Here is a 20631-nt window from a genome sequence, read left to right as displayed (position 1 = left end):
ATCATTCTTGGGTGTTAGTTCTAGAAGGTCTTGTAGGTCTTCACAGAACCATTCAGCTTCAGCTTCTTCAGTGTTACTGGTTGGGGCATAGACTAGGATTGCTGTGATATTGAATGGTTTGCCTTGGAACTGAATGATAGAGATCATTCTATCTTTTTTGAGATTGCATCCAGGTACTGCATTTCAGACTCTTTTTTGACTATGAGGGCTACATGTATAGTGTATTTCTATAATGAATGTATAGTATTTTTTATGTTTTTGTAATTCTTGTAAATAATATCATAACACATGTATCATTCTGCAACTCACTCTTTTTCACCTAAGGTTTATTTTTGAGATGTTTCTCTTCCATTACTTGTAGCTCTCGTTCATTCTCTTTAAACTACTTGTCAGTTCTCCTTGATGGACATTTAAGTTGTTTCTAATTTATTTTTAATGCAAACAACATTTTGGTCAAAATTCTTGATCTTAATCCTTATTCACGAGTGAAAAATCCTCTCTGGAGGGAGAAAACTTTCAGTTTTTACATTTAGTATGCCATTGGCTGTAGATTTTCTTTAACTCTCTACTGAGGTATGATTGAAATATGAAAAGCTGGAGTTATTTAATGTACCAACTGGATGTGTTTGGAGATAAGTATACTCCCGCGAAACCATCATTACTATCAATGCCAGCATCTTTCTTCATCTCCAAAAGTTTCCTCCCACTCCTTGTATTTTTGTTTGGGTTCATTCTTTTGTCATAAGGGCATTTAACGTAAGTTCTGTTCTCTAAGCGAAAGTTTAAGTACACATCAGTGTTGTTAATTAGAGGCTCTGTGTTCTACAGTACATCTCCAGAACTTATTTATTTCATTTTCTTTTTTTTTAATTGAAGTATGGTTAGTTTACAATGTTGTGTTAGTTTCAAGTGTACAGAAAAGTGATTCAGTTATATGTCATCTGCTGATGTTCATTTAGGTGCTTCTGTCATCTTTGGGGTGCATGTATATTCTTGAATTAGAGTTTTCTCTGGCTATACACCCAGGAGTAAGATTGCTGGGTCATATGGTAGCTCTATTTTTAGTTTTTCAATGAAATGCCATACTGTTCTCCATAGTGGCTGCACCAGTTTACATTTCCCAACAATAGTGTAAGAGAATTCTTTTTTTCCCCCACACCTTCCCCATCATTTATTGGTTGTAGACTTTTTATGATGATCATTCTGGCTGATGTTTGGTGATACCTCATTGTAGTGTTGGTGCATTTCTCTAATATTGCTGGAAGAAATATCAATAACTTCAGATGCAAATGACACCACCCTTATGGCAGAAAGTGAAGACACCTAAAAAACCTCTTGGTGAAAGTGAAGGAATGAAAAAGTTGACTTAAAGCTCAACATTCAGAAACCTAAGATCATGGCATCTGGTACCATCACTTCATGTGAAATAGATGGGGAAACACTGACAGACTTTATTTTTTGGGACTCCAAAATCACTACAGATGGTGAATGCAGCCATGAAATTAAAAGACGCTTACTCCTTGGAAGGAAAGTTATGACCAACCTAGACAGCATATTAAAAAGCAGAGACATTACTTTGCCAACAAAAGTCCATCTAGTCAAGGCTATGGTTTTTCCAGTAGTCAAGTATGGATGTGAGAGTTGGACAGTGAAGAAAGCTGAGCGCCGAAGAATTGATGCTTTTGAACTGTGGTGTTGGAGAAGACTCCTGAGAGTCCCTTGGACTGCAAGGAGATCCAACCAGCCCACCCTAAAGGGGATCAGTCCTGGGTGTTTATTGGAAGGGCTGATGCTCAAGCTGAAACTCCCATACTTTGCCCACCTCATGCGAGATATTGACTCATTAGAAAAGACCCTGATGCTGGGAAGGATTGAGGGCAGGAGAAGGGGATGACAGAGGATGAGATGGCTGGATGACATCACTGACTCGATGGACATGGGTTTGGGTAGACTCCAAGAGTTGGTGATGGACAGGGAGGCCTGGCGTGCTGCGATTCGTGGGGTCGAAAGAGTCAGACACGACTGAGCGACTGAACTGAACTGAACTGAATAATTAGCAATATTGAGCATCTTTTCATGTGCTTTATTACCCATCTGTAGGTCTTCCTTGGTGTTGCCTGATGTCAATTTTATATATCTATTCTTCTACATTTGTTAATAGATATTCTATGAAGAAGAGCTGTTCCTCCTTTTCCTTTTATTTATTTAGTGAATTATATATTTATACAAAATGACTTTCAGATATTCATTTCATTCTGTTGGTTATAATCCAATGTTACCATTATTTATTTTATTGTTCAGACTGTCTCAGCTTTGGCCAAGGCAGGGATCCTTCAAGTGGACTCCTATGTCCTTTTAACATCCCTTCATCATTTTTTGAGCCTTCCTTATTTTCTGGTGCCACAAGATAGTCTATGTTCTTCTCATGTTTTCTCTGACCTGGCTCTGGCATCAGCTGTTTTTCCAAGGAACCCTGGTTCCTTTTATTAGAGAATTATATTTAAAAACCAAGCTCTGGGTGCCAGGTGTGTTCATTGATACTGGAGTGTCATTAGTTCCAGGCCTGCTCAATGGATAGGAAATGTGTGTAAATATTAAGCACACCCATATATACACATATTTTTGTATCTATTCATCTGTACATATATTAGAACCATGAGTTATACTAATACCTCCTTTTCCAATCCATCTCCACAATGCTTGTTGTAGCCTTCTCCCTTTCCTTATTTAGAACTTCTTTCTGTAGCATAGATTTATTATTTGATTAACCAGGCCCCATTTGATAGGTATTTGGATTGTTTTCAGTTATTGATTACCAAAAAGAGTGCTGTTTATAATGGCTAAGATATGGAAGAAAACTAAATGTCCATCAACAGGTGAATGGGTAAAGAAGATGTGGTATAGATACACAATGGAATACTATGCAGCCAAAGAAATGAATAAAATGCCATTTGCAGCAACATGAATGGACCTAGAAATTATCATGCTAAGTGAAGTAAGAAAGGGAAAGCAAATACCATATGTTGTCACTTATGTTTGGAATGTAAAATGTGACACAAATACCATATGTTGTCACTTATGTTTGGAATGTAAAATGTGACCTTACTTATGAAACAGAGATAAACTCACAGACATAGAAAACCAACTTATGGTGACCAAGGGGAAAGAGTGTGGTGGAAGGATAAATTAAGAGTTTGGGATTAGTAGATACAAACTACTATATGTAAAATAGATAAACAACAAGGTCTTACTGTATAGCACAGGAAATTATATTCAGTATCCTATAATAAGCCATAATGGAAATGAATATGAAAAAGAATACATATATACACTGTTTATATATGTATGTATGTATATATATATACATCATCATTTAGATGGAATTCTGATGAGATCCAGGGTTTTATGATACTCACTGACATTTAGTTTTCCCTTTAATCTAGTTAATTTGATTAACGCAGTAATTAGTCTCTAGCCCAGAGCCTTGTATTAATATAATATTGTACTTTTTATTCACAACGTTTTTCAAGTCTCATTCTCCTTCAACATCTTCAGTCAAATTATAGGCATTTATGCTGATTTCTTTATAACCTAGTTAAGGTTTCATTCCCCTGACTAAACTGGAGATATTCTTCTATGAAATAAAATTAGCTCTCAACTTAGAGATAGCTTCACTCTGTGAAATGTCTGTTTTCTTCCTAGGCAATTCTCAAACTGTTCTCTCCTAATAGCTATGATTAAAATGCCCTACTTCTTATTGGTTGTACTCACTAATTCTAATGGTTCCCTGCTAACTGATGATGTCTCTCTGAATTACAAAAGGCAGAAGTAGTTCAGAGTTCACCTCACTCTGTTTTTACTCTCAATTTTTTTCCCCTGGCTTCCACCAGAAATTCCTCTGTTCTTCCAGTTTTTATTGAATACTCACCTGTGCCTCCTCAATATTATTCATTCCAACCTTAACACTTAAGGTAAATTGAGTATATTATTTAACTGCATTTAACAGCATGTAGTAATAGACCATAATCTAGAGGGAATTTGCTACCATGAACAATGATAATTCAGGTTGGATTATATATAGGGTGAGGACAGTCTGCAAGTGGTATTGAATGAGCCTAAATAGTACCTGTATGAGTCACACATTTATTAAGGCTTATTGTGTATTATATACTGAAATGGATGATAAAAAAGCAGACATGGTAGTTTTTTTGGTAAATGCTGCAATCTGCCTTGAGAGAGGAACACAGAACTGAGCAGTGATAGAAAGATTGTCTATGGCTAGATCAGGAGCCAACAAAGAGTGGAGAGAGATGAAAGGAGGGAGCCCCAATGTCTCTATCTCGGGGAATAAGGAGAGACCTCACAGAGAAGGCTATAGATCTAAACTATGAAGAATGAAGAAAAGAGGAGAAAGGATATTCTAGGCAGAGATAAAAAGCTTAGAATAGTGGCAGCCAAGGAATAATATGGTTTGTCAAAGAATGATGAGGAGTTCTAACATGGCATAAAGTTAATCAGACTAGTATTTGAGGAATTCTTTGACCAAGTCTAAGCAAGGATCATGCAGAAAACATAGTTTGTGTGTTTTAGGGGCTCAACTCAGTCTTACACATTTCTGAATCGAACAAAAATATCCAATTTTGTTAGTGACTACTTTCTTCTTTTGAAAACTTCTTGTGAAAGAAGAGTGCTTCTTCTGTGTGGCTAAGGATTTCAACAGGTGTTTCTTACTGTTAGCTCTTAAAGGACAGTACGGAACTTCAAAAAGAGAAACTGGTGCTGAGTTCAACAGAGTTGTTGTTGTTGTTGTTTAATTGCTAAGTTGTGTCTGACTCTTTTATGACCCCATGGATTGTAGCCCACCAGGCTCCTCTATCCATGGGATTTCCCAGGTAGTAATACTAGAGTGGATTGTCATTTCCTGCTCCAGGGAATCTTCCTGACCCAGGGATCAAACCCATGTCTCCTGCATCTCCTGAATTGCAGGGGGATTCTTTACTACTGAGCCACCAGGGAAGCCCATTCAACTAGTAGTGTCAGCTTGTTCTAATTATGAGCACATGAGAATATGAATAGAATATCAAATCACATGAAAAGCAAAATGTAGAAATGGGACATACTTGAACAGAGCTCAGTTGATACTCTGACATCCTCTGAGACAACTACTCCCTGCCCCACCCAACTCCTTCAAAGAAAAAGTTGCACTTAGTGGAAAGAGGTATGTTTGGGGTAGGGTTAATACTGGCATGACTTCCTATATATTGAATTATGAAGAGACTTTAATGCCTCATCATGACAGAATTCTGGGAAAGCACAAATTGGAGGCAAAATTACTTAGAAAATCACTGTTTAATTCCCAGGTGACATTTGTGCCTCCATAATTTCTATAGAAGACAATTTAAAGGTAGCTATCAGGAAGGACACTTTCAGTCACTGATGGGACCATCAGTGATGACCAGACCATGGGGTTGCGAAGAGTTGAACATGAATTGGTGACTGAACAACAACATCAGAAGGAAAAGGATGAAGGCAAATATATAAGTTTTGTTCATGTAGCAATTTGCATAACATATAGAGAGTTCTGACAAAATGTGGTCCACTGGAGAAGGGAATAGCAAACTACTTCAGTATTCTTGCCTTGAGAACCCCATGAACAGTATGAAAAGACAAAAAGATAGGACACTGAGAGACAAACTCCCCAGGTCAGTAGGTGCACAATATGTTACTAGAGATCAGTGGAGAAATAACTCCAGAAAGAATGAAGAGACGGAGCCAAAGCAAAAACAACACCCAGTAGTGGATGTGACTAGTGATAGAGCAAGGTTCAAAGCTATAAAGAGCAATATTGCATAGGAACCTGGTATGTTAGGTCCATGAATCAAGGCAAATTAGAAGTGGTCAAACAGGGGATGACAAGAGTTAATGTTGACATTTTAGGAATCAGCGAACTAAGATGGACTGAAAGGGGTGAATTTAACTCAGATGACCATTATATCTACTACTGTGGGCAAGAATCCCTTAGAAAAAATAGAATAGCCATCACAGTCAACAAAAGAGTTTGAAATGCAGTACCTGGATGCAATCTCAAAAACGATAGAATGATCTCTATCATTCAGTTCCAAGGCAAACCATTCAATATCACAGCAATCCTAGTCTATGCCCCAACCAGTAACACTGAAGAAGCTGAAGCTGAATGGTTCTGTGAAGACCTACAAGACCTTCTAGAACTAACACCCAAGAATGATGTCCTTTTCATTATAGAGGACTGGAATGCAAAAGTAGGACGTGAAGAAACACCTGGAGTGACAGGCAAATTTGGCCTTGGAGTACAGAATGAAGCAGGGCAAAGGCTAATAGAGTTTTGCCAAGAGAATGTACTGGTCATAGCAAACACCCTCTTCCAACAACACAAGAGAAGACTCTACACATGGACATCACCAGATGGGCAACACCAAAATCAGATTGATTATATTCTTTGCAGCCAAAGATGGAGAAGCTCTATACAGTCAGCAAAAACAAGACCAGGACCTGACTGTGGCTCAGATCATGAACTCCTGATTGCCAAATTCAGACTTAAATTGAAGAAAGTAGGGGAAACCACTAGACCATTCAGGTATGACCTAAATCAAACCCCTTACGATTATATAGTGGAAGTGAGAAATAGATTTAAGGGACGACATCTGATAGACAGAGTGCCCGATGAACTATGGATGGAGGTTCGTGACATTATGCAGGAGGCAGGGATCAAGACCATCCCCAAGAAAAAGAAATGCAAAAAGGCAAAATGATTGTCTGAGGAGGCCTTACAAATAGCTATGAAAAGAAGAAAAGTGAAAGGCAAAGGAGAAAAGGAAAGATATACCCATTTGAATGCAGAGTTCCAAAGGATAGCAAGGAGAGGTAAGAAAGCCTTCCTCAGTGATCATTGCAAAGAAATAGAGAAAAACATTAGAATGGGAAAGACTAGAGATCTCTTCAAGAAAGTCAGAGATACCAAGGGAACATTTCATGCAAAGATGGGCACAGTAAAGAACAGAAATGGTATGGACCTAACAGAAGCAGAAGATATTAAGAAGAGGTGACAAGCATACACAGAAGAATTATTTAAAAAAAGATCTTCATGACCCAGATAATCACAATGGTATGATCACTCATCTAGAGCCAGACATCATGGAAAGTGAAATCAAGTGGACCTTAGGAAGTATCACTGCAAACAAAGCTAGTGGAAGTGATAGAATTCCAGTTGAGCTATTTCAAATCCTAAAAGATGATGCTGTGAAAGTGCTGCACTCAATATGCCAGCAAATTTGAAAAACTCAGCAGAGGCCACAGGACTGGAAAAGGTCAGTTTCCATTCCAATCCCAAAGAAAGGCAATGCCAAAGAATGCTCAAACTATCGCGCAACTGCACTCATCGCACACGCTAGTAAAGTAATGCTCAAAATTCTCCAAGCCAGGCTTCAACAGTATGTGAACCATGAACTTTCAGATGTTCAAGCTGGTTTTAGAAAAGGCAGAGGAACCAGACATCAAATTGCCAACATCCGACGGATCATCGAAAAAGAAAGAGTGTTCCAGAAAAATATCTATTACTTCTTTATTGAGTATGCCAAAGCCTTTGACCATGTGGATCACAATAAACTGTGGAAAATTCTTCAAGAGATGGGAATACCAGACCACCTGACCTGCCTCCTGAGAAATCTGTATGCAGGTCAGGAAGCAACAATTAGAACTGGACATGGAACAACAGACTGGTTCCAAATAGGAAAAGGAGTTTGTCAAAGCTGTATATTGTCACTCTGTTTATTTAACTTATATGCAGAGTACATCATGAGAAACCCTGGTCTGGAGGAAGCACAAGCTGGAATCAAGACTGCTGAGAGAAACATCAATAACCTCAGATATGCAGATGACACCACCCTTATGGCAGAAAGTGAAGAAGAACTAAAGAGCCTCTTGATGAAAGTGAAAGAGGAGAGTGGAAAAGCTGGCTTAAAACTCAACATTCAGAAAACTAAGATCATGGCACCCAGTCCCATCACTTCATGGCAATAGATGGGGAGACAGTGAAAACAGTGGCTGACTTTATTTTTTTCGGCTCCAAAATCACTGCAGATGTTGACTGCAGCCATGAAATTCAAAGATGCTTCCTTCTTGGAAGGAAAATTATGACCAACCTAGACAGTATATTAAAAAGCAGAGACATTTCTTTGTCAGCAAATGTCTGTCTAGTCAACGCTATGGTTTTTCCAGTAGTCAGGTATGGATGTGGGAGTTGGACTATAAAGAAATCTGAGTGCAGAAGAATTGACGGTTTTGAACTGTGGTGTTGGAGAAGACTCTTGAGAGTCCCTTGAACTGCAAGGAGATCCAGCCAGTCCATCCTAAAGGAGATAAGTCCTGGGTGTTCATTGGAAGGACTGATGCTGAAGCTGAAACTCTAATCCTTTGGTCACCTGATGCAAAGAGCTGACTCATTTTAAAAGACCCTGATGCTGGTAAAGATTGAAGGCAGGATGGGAAGGGGATGGCAGAGGATGAAATGGTGGGAAGTCATCACTATCTCAACGGACATTAGTTTGGGTAAACTCCGGGAATTGGTGATGGACAGGGAGGCCTGGCACGCTCCCGTCTATGGTGTCGCAAAGAGTCGGACACAACTGAGCGACAGAACTGAAGTGAATAATTAGTGATGTTGAGCATCTTTTCATTTGTTCATTGCCCATCTGTATGTCTTCTTTGGAGAAATGTCTATTTAGATCTTCCCCCTAATTTTTGATTGTGCTGATTTTTGGATATACAGTTCTATGAGCTATTAGTGTTTGTACATTTTGTATACTAATCCTTTGTCTGTTTCTTCATTTTTGTTTTATTAATGGTTTCCTTTGCTATGCAAAAGCTTTTAAGTTTAATTAGATCCCATTTGTTTATTTTTGTTTTAATTTTCATTACTCTGTGCTTTCTGATCTGTATATTTGGACATTTCTTAAGGTTTTATCCTGACATTTTGTCCTACAAAAGTCTCAAGAACTTTCACAGCATCAACTATCTCAGCACTGTATAGACTCCCAAGCCCCTCTCTTTCATCTCTCTCAGATCTCAGCTCCTCATCTATCTGCGTGCTAGTCAAGGCTCCTTAAAGCTCTGTTCCTATGAGATGCCAAGGCAATCTGACTATAGGACATAGAGGTATTGGTAACCTCTGGTAGAAAGAGTAGAAGTCATCTTTACATATCTGCTGGGATGGATGCTCCAAGAAGATTCCATTTGTTGAGCATCTACTAAACGCACTGTATTCAAATATATGTCATTTTAATATAAACTCCAGAGTATATTTGTTGAACTAGTAAGAATAATTATTAGACATATCTTTTATCAGTAACTTTCAGTTTCTTAGTACACAATTTTCATGCAACAAACAGGATTTAGGCTGTGTGAACTCCTAAGCATGATTGTAAGGGAAATTGTTCTCTGATAGATACTGTAAAGGATATAATGAGATATGGTACCAGACTTAAGGAACTTGACAATTTAACTGGGTAAGTGAATCATCACTCCGGAGAAGTGACTAAATCAAGAGGTAATCCCAAGGTAAGACAATGTCACAGGAGATGTCACAGGGCACTCAAATGCCAACAAATGGTATAAACCCTGAGTTTAAAGAAGGTTGAGGTCACTGTAGGGAGATTGGTGTGTTTATTGAGGAATAGCTTCAAGGAGGAGGCAGGACTTAAACTTATCCTTCAAAAGTATTTCCCAAACTTCTAGATTGCTAGTTCTCAATTTTTGCCATATTAACAAACTATCTATATTGTGATTTTTCTAGTTTCCTTTTAACTGACAAGTTTATGGTAAATACCATTTCTTTGTCTTCAATCATGAAATCCACGAAATCACATGTTTGATGTGCTTTTGTGTTTGATATGTGTTTTTCTATTACACATGAAACAAACACAGAAAATCCTCATTATGTCAATACTTAATCAAATATTGAGCATTTTTCTGAGAAAATAATTTAACTTTTGTGGCACAATTTAAAATATTAAAACCATCAAAGTGACCTAGTTAGACGTTTTAATATTCAAGTTGTTTTTTGAGTAATTTATTTTGTTATCACTCTTGTAAGTTTTCTCTTGTTTAGTTAGCTGATATAATTCTTCTGGACCTTTTTTAGTGGATTAGCATGTAACTTAAGCATTTATCAATCATTATTTTCATTGATCTCACAAAATCCTGTGTCTTTTGTTCAGATTTGCAACTTGACTTTCCTACAGTTTTGGAAATATACTGGGTTTGCTGTATAGTGGAGAAATTAAAAGCATCATTGATAGTATTAGTGAGGATGTTGCTAAGTGGAAGGAATGTTTAAGTCAATTCTCAGGTCAACAATGACTATTTTAGTGTTAGGATTACTTTTTTCTATGTATTCTTTAGCAGTAGGGCAGCCTTCTCAGAACGTTTTATATCAGAAACATTTGAAATATTCTCAAGGATCAGGGAACTCCTAGATGAAAAATGTAATCATTTAGTTGTAGATACTATAATCCAATAATAACTGCTAGTGCTCTTTTAAACAGAGTGGTGTTTTCCTGAAAAATGTGTTTAGTTTGGCTGACATTTTAGGCTATTCTTTTGTTGGTCCCCTCTCCTTGCATATTTCAATGGTGTATATAGAATAGACTTCAGTTTTTCCATTTTAAATTGTCCTCCTTGACTTTTTGGTACCTTACCCAAGTAAGACTAAAAGTATTATCAAAACTTTCTGTCATATAAATGCTATTGAGATATAGTATGTGATATATGGTAAGTTGCAAGCTTAAGTTTTTTCCTTCCTATTTAAAACTGAAAATGATTTTTTATACAGCCTTTTTAGAAGAGGAAAATAAAAACCAAGTAGTTAACTTTGTTTCTTGAAATCAATCCCTTTTTTCCTTTTTATGAATTTAAAAAATTTTAAGGCAAACATAATATGCTTTTGTTAAGTAACTGGTTTAAGTCAAAATGGGATATAATATTTCTAAAGGTAGTTTGTTAGGTTTATTTAAATAACATTTATGAACTTACATTAATGTTGTTTTCCATAGGAAAATAAATTAACAGTGTTGAATAACAAAGTTACTAAAACTATGTCAAAGCAATATGAGTAAAATTATAGTCTAAAACAACATTTTCTAAGAGACTTTGAAAGAAACCATCTTCTTACTGAGTGGCAATGTCAGGATTATGTAGATAATTATAAGATCGATATACACATGTGTTGGTTTCATGATCATTTTAATAGGCCTAAAAATGCACTTTAATTTTAATTGTCATTTGGAACTAAAAATAAATGATTAAATTTACTTTTTTAAAGAATGATTATGTTTATTTCTTTAAGGTGACACCTATGCCATTTGCTGTTGTTGCTTATTTACTTGATTCTGGGTTTAATGTGAGATAAGTTCCCATGGATTTTATTTTCAGCTAAAATGAGACAATTTCTGTCCTTTTTCTTGATGCTTCTTAAAAAATACTTTCTCATACATTGTTGTTGCTGTTGCTGTTCAGTCACTAAGTTGTATTCTACCCTGCAACACCATGGACTGCACATGTCAGGTTCCTCCATCCTCCACTATTTCCAAGAGTTTGCTCAAATTCATGTCTGTGAGAATTATCATACATATACACAGAGATAAAGATGGCAGTAAGCCCTGAAACCCACTTCAAAAACTGTTAATGGATATAACCAAATGATCATGGTCCTGCTTTATAAGACTAAAAAACCTATGTGTCCACGCTAAGTTTCTTAAGTCATATCTAACTCTTTGTGACCCACTGGACTGCAGCCCAACAGGCTCTTCAGTCCATGGGATTCTCCAGGAAAGAATACTGAAGTGTGTTGCCATGCCCAGGATTGAACCTGCATCTCTAATGTCTCCTGCATTGGCAGGTGGGTTCTTTACCACTAGCGCCACGTGGGAAGCCCTAAAAAATCTATAGCAGTTGCTAATGGAGCACAGGGGTCACTGTGTCATCTTTTGCAGAACTCCCTAATGACATCTTAGGGAACCCCACATGGTGTTGCACAGAATCCCATTTGAGAAACTCTGCCCTAGGGACTTGGATAATATATACAAGGATAATGTGAACCCCTGTAATTAATTATTAATCTAAATTTTTTTTCAGTCTGTATACCGCTGAAAATTGTGTCATCCATATTTTGTGAAACAATGTATTACAGGGCAAGTAAAATCTGGATATGTTTAAAAGAGGGGGGAAAGACATGACAAATGAGAATAACCAGAACAAAGGCCAGCAGGGCACGGATTCTATAATAAATAGAACTGGATAACACACACAAAGAACTTTTTGACAAAAGGAGAGGGGCCTGAAGTTGGGGAAACATTATGGTTGAGTTGTAGAGGCCTTGAATTGAAGAAAACAAAGGTCTTGAAAATCCACTAAGATTTTGAAGAGTAAGTGAAACTTGTGAAATTGGGAGAAGATGAATCTGGCAGTGTGGGAAGAATCTAGAAGTAGACAGGCAAGTACATTCTTGTGATAATTCATGCAAGTGGAAATAATAGCCACAACCAGAATGGTGGCCATAGATGTGAAGGAATGGGATGGGTACGGAACTTAAGGTGAATAGCTTTCATGATATCTGGGGTCAACCTGACAATGAACATATTTCTATTAGTGGTTATGGTATTAATATTTCCATTTTCAGAAATATTAAAATTGTGAAATTGAGTGAATTTTTTTTTGGAAGTGTTTCTAGGCTGAGCTGTTTTCTGAGACTCCCCAACCAGTCATCTTCCCTGGCCTTGTCTCCTGACACTGTTCCTCTCATTTCATTTCATTAGAGAGTACAGATCCCACAGTGCCAGATTTTCAGATTTTTTGAGAACTGTAAATCTAGCTAGTCTGTGATATCTTTCCATTTCTAAATGTTAGCAATTCAGTTTTTTTTAACAAATAAAATATACTATATCCTATGTACTAGACTTCATTGCCAATTTGTGACCTTTATCTGGAGTTGTGTATGCTGCTTTCAGAAATCACCTTGAAGTGAACCCTTAACCAAATGGTAATAGTCCCTTTTGGAAGCCTCTGTATAATTCTTATTAGCAGGAAGCTCATAGAAATGTTTTTTTTAGTAGTTAATATTTTCGTTTTGTTGGGATGTTGATTTGCAAGTTACAAGCCTTTCTCTGCTTCTTCCCAGCCAGGTCTCTAGACAAACTTTATAACTTTGCTGATTGCTCTGGACTCCATCTGATATTTGCTCTGAATGCACTGCGTCGTAATCCCAATAACTCCTGGAACAGCTCTAGTGCCCTGAGTCTGTTGAAGTACAGCGCCAGCAAAAAGTACAACATTTCTTGGGAACTGGGTAATGGTAAGTAAGGATGTTATTTCCTCTAAATTGACAAGATAAAGGGTAAAAAATAAATTGGCTCGGGATATAGTCTCAGACCATATCTAGTACATCCCAGAAAACTACTGGGGTTGTTTGACCATTGAGTTGACTTTCCAAAAAGACCAAACAGTTGGAGAGTAGATTTAGTGGATCACACTATTTGCATCTATAGTTATCTCTAGTTGCCTTATTCCAAATATAGGGGAAATACCATGTGTGATTTATAGTTAACAAATTGATGTTAAATCAGATATAGCCTATCTGCACAGCCTAAGCTACATTTTACAATGTGTCTCTGTGGAACACTGGTCCTGTAAGATGACCTTATAATAATTCAAAAGAGTTTGGTGAAGTATATTCGGGAACTGATCTTCAGTATATGTACGTCTTGAAGGTTCACAATGCACATTAGCATATAAAAGACTCTGCGAAGTCCTCCTGCAATGAAATCTGTATAACATTTTTAATCCAGCTTTAAAATTTTTTTTACTTCAAGATAGCATCTCTCTTTTTTAAATTTATTTATTTTGACCAAGCTGTGCAGCATGCAGAATCTTAATTCTCCTGATCAGGGATTGAACTGGTGCTCCCTGCATTGGGAACACAGAGTCTTACCCACTAGACCACCAGGAAAGTTTCAGCCCAGCATTTTAAAAAATCATTTTAAAAATAGGTTTTGGTTGGTTTCAGGGGCATGCATCCTGTGTAGTCACATAGGATCCCATGCTTAGAAGAGAATCATGCTTGATTTAATGCTATCATGCTTGATTTAATGCTCTTCTATTATCATCTTGACACGACTAAGCGACTGAACTGAACTGATTGTCATCTTTTTTTAAAATAAAAGGATCTACATTTTCATTTTGCATGGGGCCCTGAAAATTATGTAGGCAGTCATGTTTAATGATTGCAGTGTGTGTATGTGTGTGTGTGTGAGAGAGAGAGAGAGAGAGCGACAGACCTATTATCATCTCATGGAATAATGTTCCATGGAACACACTTGGGAGAAATACTGCCTAGGTCGCACTATTTTTCCTAATGATGTAAATGTATGATTTGTTATATATATGATATTCTGTAAATTCCATGACTGTCTAATATTATTGAGTCAGCTAATATGTATTATAGTTAAAATTATGGATAATTTAAATTGGAAAATATTCTGATTCCCTAATTAAAAGACATTTTGGTAAATCTTAGAACAAAACAATTGAGTCTAATAAACCAAGAATTCTTTTAAAATTACTGTTACAAATTGATATTAACATTTTTGTCCGTGACCTCGTATGTATATATATATATAACTCATATTTGTTTGGAGCACTGTATCTGTGTGTGTACACATGCACATGCACATGTGTGTTTTTATGCACTCTAGAATTTGAAATTCTCATAAGGAAGCAGGAGATGAGGATTTTTTAAGAACAAGTGTCTTTTTTTCCTATCAGTAACCATTTACTGGAATGTAGCTCTCCCTTCACTGAAGTCGGTGAAACTGGGGGAGAAGTAGCCAGCCACCAAATAGAGACTTGAGCTGAACTGAAGCTAATTTGGATACAAGGAGCATAACTAGGGTAGCCTGAGATTTTTCATCTTCCCAACCAGTCTAGATATCATACATTCTAGGACAAAAGCAAGTGTGATGTGGTCAGCTTAGAATGAGGCAAAATTATTACACAGTAGAAAAAGACATTTACTGATCTCTTCCTATCCTATCTTCTATTTCATGTCAGAATATCTTGACATTCTTTGGTATTTCGTGTTGTCTACTCATGACTACCATACCTAAACTTACCCTGCTCCTGTATTAGACTCTACCCAGCTTAGCTCTTTTCTCCAAACACAACAAAATACGGTTCAAACAATGCATTCTCCAAACAGGACATTAGAGCTGTCATAAGGGACAATGTTTAAAACGAGTGAGTGAAAGACAGTAAGGAGTGGTAGGGCCTCTGGTGAGCTATAGAATACATGCTGTGCCTAAACTATTTGTTTTCTTTCTAAATTATTTCTAAATAAAATTTGTTTGTAAAAGAATCTCAGCTGTATTGTAAAGTAATTATCCTCCAATTAAAATAAATAAAAAGAATCTCAGCTGGTTGTAGATAAGCACAAAGCAATTAAAACTTACTTACAAGTGACTGATGGGAGTAATTCCTCCAGGGTTTTTGGTATCTCTGAATTTGGGAGCTTGTTAAACTAAGTAAATCTTTAATTGATATAACTGAAGTGATTTAGTGGCAGGAGGTGGGTGGGGAGAATATATGCATCTTTTTGTATATATCTATCTGTTCCAAATAACTGAGAGTCTGCCTCTTTCCATCCTTCACCCAAATTATGCTGAACAGTTTGGAGATGGATCTAATTGCATTTTAAAAATGTTCAGTCACCTTAGCCACACTTGATTCTCATCATCATCTTTTTGGTATCTCTTCAAGGATTAACAAAAACAAAGAATCAGTTTTGAGGAGGAGAAAAGGCATGGTCATAGATAAGAAAATAGAGATATAGACAGGAATAGATAGAAAAATAACCAAGGCTATGAATTTAAAAATTCAATAAGGTAGAAAGTATCTGGTAGGTTTCTTGTGAGAATTTTCATCAAGATAGATATAGATTTTTGAGTTTCTAGTCGAGAAGACTGGAGTTGGTCTGTTTACCTCTTCTTCCTTTTATTTGAAAGTTGCATTTCTATTTTTTGATGTGACAAGTAAGTGGTCTGCCCAACTAAACATACCTTTTAGGGTTTGAAGATTTATTTGGTTGCTTTTTCTAATTCATTTTAAATTACTGATAGCTTTTCTTATGCTAGCATTATATCTCTAGAGATATCTAGTGTATTCTGTTCACAACTATTCTGTGTTGTATATTCAGGCCCTTGACACTCAAAAATTATCTGGTCATCTTCCTGGCCTGGATTTGTCTCTCCAATCTTTTATCCATTTTCTTCTCTGTAACCTTATCTTTTGGGACAGATGTAATAGTTTAACTATTATATCCACATTTATGGAGGGACAATAAAACTGATCAGTTCTCTTATCATTCAACCTCCCATATACCCACATCCTGTTAACAAGTACTTTAGAGTAAATCTGGCATTGGAAAAACTGAAGTAGATATTTCTTTGGTTGTTTCTCCTAGAGTAGCTAAACTTCAAGTGACTTACTTTTTTCTTCTTTAAAATTGGTGAATAGTGTGGGCTACAGACTATGAAAACAAAAATATACTCAGTTTCAAGAGGTGGAAATTTAGAAAGCTTAGGATGTCAAAGTTTATGAAAGAATGACTTCCCTGATACAAGATTTTTAACAACTATGTTTTGTAGATATGAAATGTTTCCTTGTATGTCATGTCTGACTGTTTGCAACCCCTTGAACTATAGCCTGCCAGGCTCCTCTTTCCATGGAATTTTCCAGCCAAGGATACTGGAGTGGGTCGCCATTTCCTACTCCAAGTCACCACTTTACCTGCTTACTTTTTTCCTTTCCCTCTCTGCCTGCTTCTCACCTTCATCAACTATCTTCTCTATTCTTTATCCATATACTCCCATTTACACATATACTCTCAGTAAGTTCATAGACCTATACAACTATTTCCACAGTCCAATTTTAGAACATTTCCATAACTCCAAAAAGATCCCTCATGCTGGTTTTTAACCAGTCTCTGTAACCATTCCCAGTCCCAGGAGACATTAATCTGCTTTTTGTCTTTTGTGGACATTTTGTGTAACTGGAATCATACAGTATGTAGACTTTTGCATCTGTAGACTTCTTTCACTTAGCCTGCTTTTGAGGTGTATCCATGTTGTAGCATGTAAAAGTAGTTCATTCCTTTTAGTTGCTGAATGCCATTCCAATGCATGAATATACACATATATTCATACATATATACATGTGTGTGTATGTATATATATATATATATACACATATATATATATATCACATTTTGTTTTTCCATTCACCAGATTACAGGCATTTAGATTATTTCTACTTTTTGATTATGATTAGTAATGGTGCTGAAATATTCATTTACAAGTCTGTGTGTGGTTACATACTTTCATTTCTTGTAGGAAGATACCTCAGAGGGGAATGGAGTTGCTAGTTTGTATGGTAATTTATGTTGATTTTTGAACAAATTAACCACATCACTTTCCAAAGTGGTTGTACCATTTTACATTTTCCTTAGTAATGCATGAGGATTATAGTTTTTCTACATCTTTGCAAACACTTTTTATTGTCTATCTTTTTGATTAGAGCCATTTTAGTGGGTTTGAAGTAGTGTATTAATATGACTTTAATTAGCACTTTTCTAATGACAAGTGATATTGAGCATCTTTTCACATGCTTATCAACCATTCTTACATTTTCTTAGGTGAAATGTCTAGTCAAATCTTTTGTCTTTTAAATTAGGTCATCATATTGTTTAGTTGTAAGAGTTTTAAATATATTCTGAATGCACGATCTTTATCAAACATGATTTGCAAGTATTTTCTCCCAATCTGTAGCTTATTTTATCATTTTCGTTATGGCATCTTTTGAAGTTCAGATGTTCTGAATTTTGATAAAGTTCAGCTTATCAATATTTTTTTTGATGTGTTGTGCTTTTGATATTATATCTTTGCCTAATCCAAGATCACAAAGATTTTTTTAACCCAAGGTCACAAAGAGTTTTTTCTATTTTTTCTTTTATTTTTTTTTAAATTTTTCTTTTCATTATTAAATAGATTTTTCTTTATTGTCTGTACTGTATTTATTTTTTTTTCAGTTAAATATTCCCATTGAGTTTAATTTTCATCCACATTCAATAAAAATTATACTGCATGTGAGTTCAGTATTAAACAAAGAATCAATAAACTTTGTAATTTTTTTTTGATTTTTTTTTTTTTCCAGTAGTTTTTGTCATACATTGATATGAATCAGCCATAGAGTTACATGTATTCCCGATCCCGATCCCCTCTCCCACCTCCCTTTCCACCCGATTCCTCTGGGTCTTCCAAGCCCACCAGGCCCGAGCACTTGATTCATATATTTTAGTTTTTGCTTTTGCTTTTGGGAATAAGATCCAGTAGGGGTTAAATTTTGAGTATGATGTGAAATAAGAATCTAAATTCATCTTTTTGCATATGGCTATTAAATTGTCCCAGCACTGTTTATTTAAAAGATTTTCCTTTTCTTATTGAATTCTCTTGACATTTTTGTCAAAAATCAGTTGACCATAAATAGGTTTCTTTCTGGGCTCAGTTCTCTGCCTCTGATCTGTATGTCTGTTCTTGGACTACATTGTCTTTTTTTGATATATGTATTTATTACAAAATGATCACTATGATAAGTTCAGCTGACATCCATCACCTCACATATTTACAAATACTTTTATCTTGTGATAAGAACTTATAGGATCTATTCTCTTAGCAAGTTTCAAATATATTATACAATATCATAACTATAATCACCAGGATGTATATTATATCCACCTGACTTATTTATTTTATAAAATAAGTTTGTACCTTTTGATCATCCTCACCCATTTTCCCACCCTCACGCCTTTTTCATTTCGTCTAGATTGTATAAATTATTGGCACAAAGTTGTTCATTTCTTGGTGGTGATGTTTGCTGACTTGTGTCCAACTCTTAGTGACCCCGTGGAACGCAGCACATCAGGCTCCCCTGTCCTTCACTATTTCTCAGTTTGCTCAGATTCATGTCCATTGAGTTGGTGATGCTATCTAACCTTCTGATCCTCTGCTGCCCCCTTCTCCTTTTGCCTTCAATCTATCCCAGCATCAGGGTCTTTTCCAATGAATCAACTCTTCACATCAGGTGGCCAAAGTATTGGAGCTTCAGCTTCAGCATCTGTTCTTCCAGTGAATATTCAGGGTTGATTTCCTTTAGAATTGACTGGTTTGATCTCCTTGCAGTTCAAGAGACCCTCAAGAGTCTTCTCTGACACCACAGTTTAAAAGCATCAATTCTTCAGCACTCAGCCTTACATTCCTACAGCTTCTTACAATTCTTACAGCTACCCACTCCAGGATTCTGGCCTAGAGAATTCCATTGACTGTGTAGACCATGGGGTCACAAAGAGTCAGACACGACTGAGCGAGTTTCACTTTCACTTCTTTTTTCACAGCCTTCTTTATGGTCGAACTCTCACATCCATACATGACTACTGGAAAAACCATAGCTTTGACTATATAGACTTTCGTTGACAAAGTGTTGTCTCTGCTTTTTAATATGCTGTCTTGGTTTGTCATAGCTTTCCTTCCAAGGAGCAAGTGTCAGTACTCCCTTAGCCTTTTAATTAATGTGAGGTCCTTAATAGTATTTCCTCTTTAATTCCTAACTTTGGTCATCTGTTTCTTCTCTCTTTATTTTTTGGTCAATCTAGCCAAAGGTTGTATCGATTTCGTTGATCTTTTTAAAGAACCAACTTTTACTTCAGTGGATTTTTCTCCTTTTTTATATCATTGATTTCTACTCTAATTTTTATTATTTTATTTCTTCTTGCTTTGATTTTACTTCCCTCCTCTTTTTCTTTTTAAGAGAAAAACTTAGATTATTGACTTGAGATCTTTCTTATTTTCTAATATAGGAGTCTGTAAGGCTGTAAGCACTGTTTTTTTTCCCTAACCAATAAAAAAAGTTAGAAGTCTAACATATATTTGTCAGCAGAGCTTTTTTCCCCTGAGGTCTGTCTTCTTGGCTTACAGATGGCCTCCTTCTCACTATGTCCTCACATGGCCTTCCTTCTGCGTGTATTTCCCTAGTGTCTCTTCACACTCAAATTAACTTTTTAAAAAACTTTTTAAGAGAATGGTTTTAGGTTCACAGCAAAACTGAAAAGGTACAGAGATTTCTCATATATTCCTTGCCCCCACACTTGCGTAGCCTCCCCCACTATCAATATCCCTCACCAGAGTGGTACATTTGTTACAATTGATGAACCTACATTATACATCATCAGTCAGTCAGTCAGTCAGTTCAGTCACCCAGGCGTGTCTGACTCTTTGTGACCCCGTGAATCACAGCACGCCAGGCCTCCCTGTCCATCACTAACTCCCGGAGTTTACTCAAACCCATGTCCATCGAGTTGGTGATGCCATCCAACCATCTCATCCTCTCTCCTAATCGCCCAAAATTCATAGTTTACATTATGGTTCACTTTTGATGAGTACATAGTATGTGTTTGAGATGTATAATGACTAGTATTCATCATTATAGTATCCTGTGGAG

At 36.4% G+C, this 20631-nt stretch overlaps 1 protein-coding gene across 1 annotated transcript in view; it reads left to right on the top strand.

Annotated features, from left to right (window-relative positions):
• The window catches only part of HPSE2 (heparanase 2 (inactive)), a 663548-nt gene that overhangs the window by 396146 nt on the left and 246771 nt on the right, over positions 1-20631 (top strand). The window contains exon 4 of the mRNA XM_065920070.1: positions 13208-13381. Coding sequence (XP_065776142.1) covers positions 13208-13381 — 174 coding nt within the window. The remainder of the gene's footprint in view (positions 1-13207; positions 13382-20631) is intronic.

The sequence above is a fragment of the Muntiacus reevesi genome, chromosome 2 (assembly GCF_963930625.1).
Source record: "Muntiacus reevesi chromosome 2, mMunRee1.1, whole genome shotgun sequence".
Classification (NCBI taxonomy): Eukaryota; Metazoa; Chordata; class Mammalia; order Artiodactyla; family Cervidae; genus Muntiacus; species Muntiacus reevesi.
The sequence above is the reverse complement of the archived record's forward strand: the minus strand, read 5'-3'. Positions and strand labels throughout refer to the sequence as shown.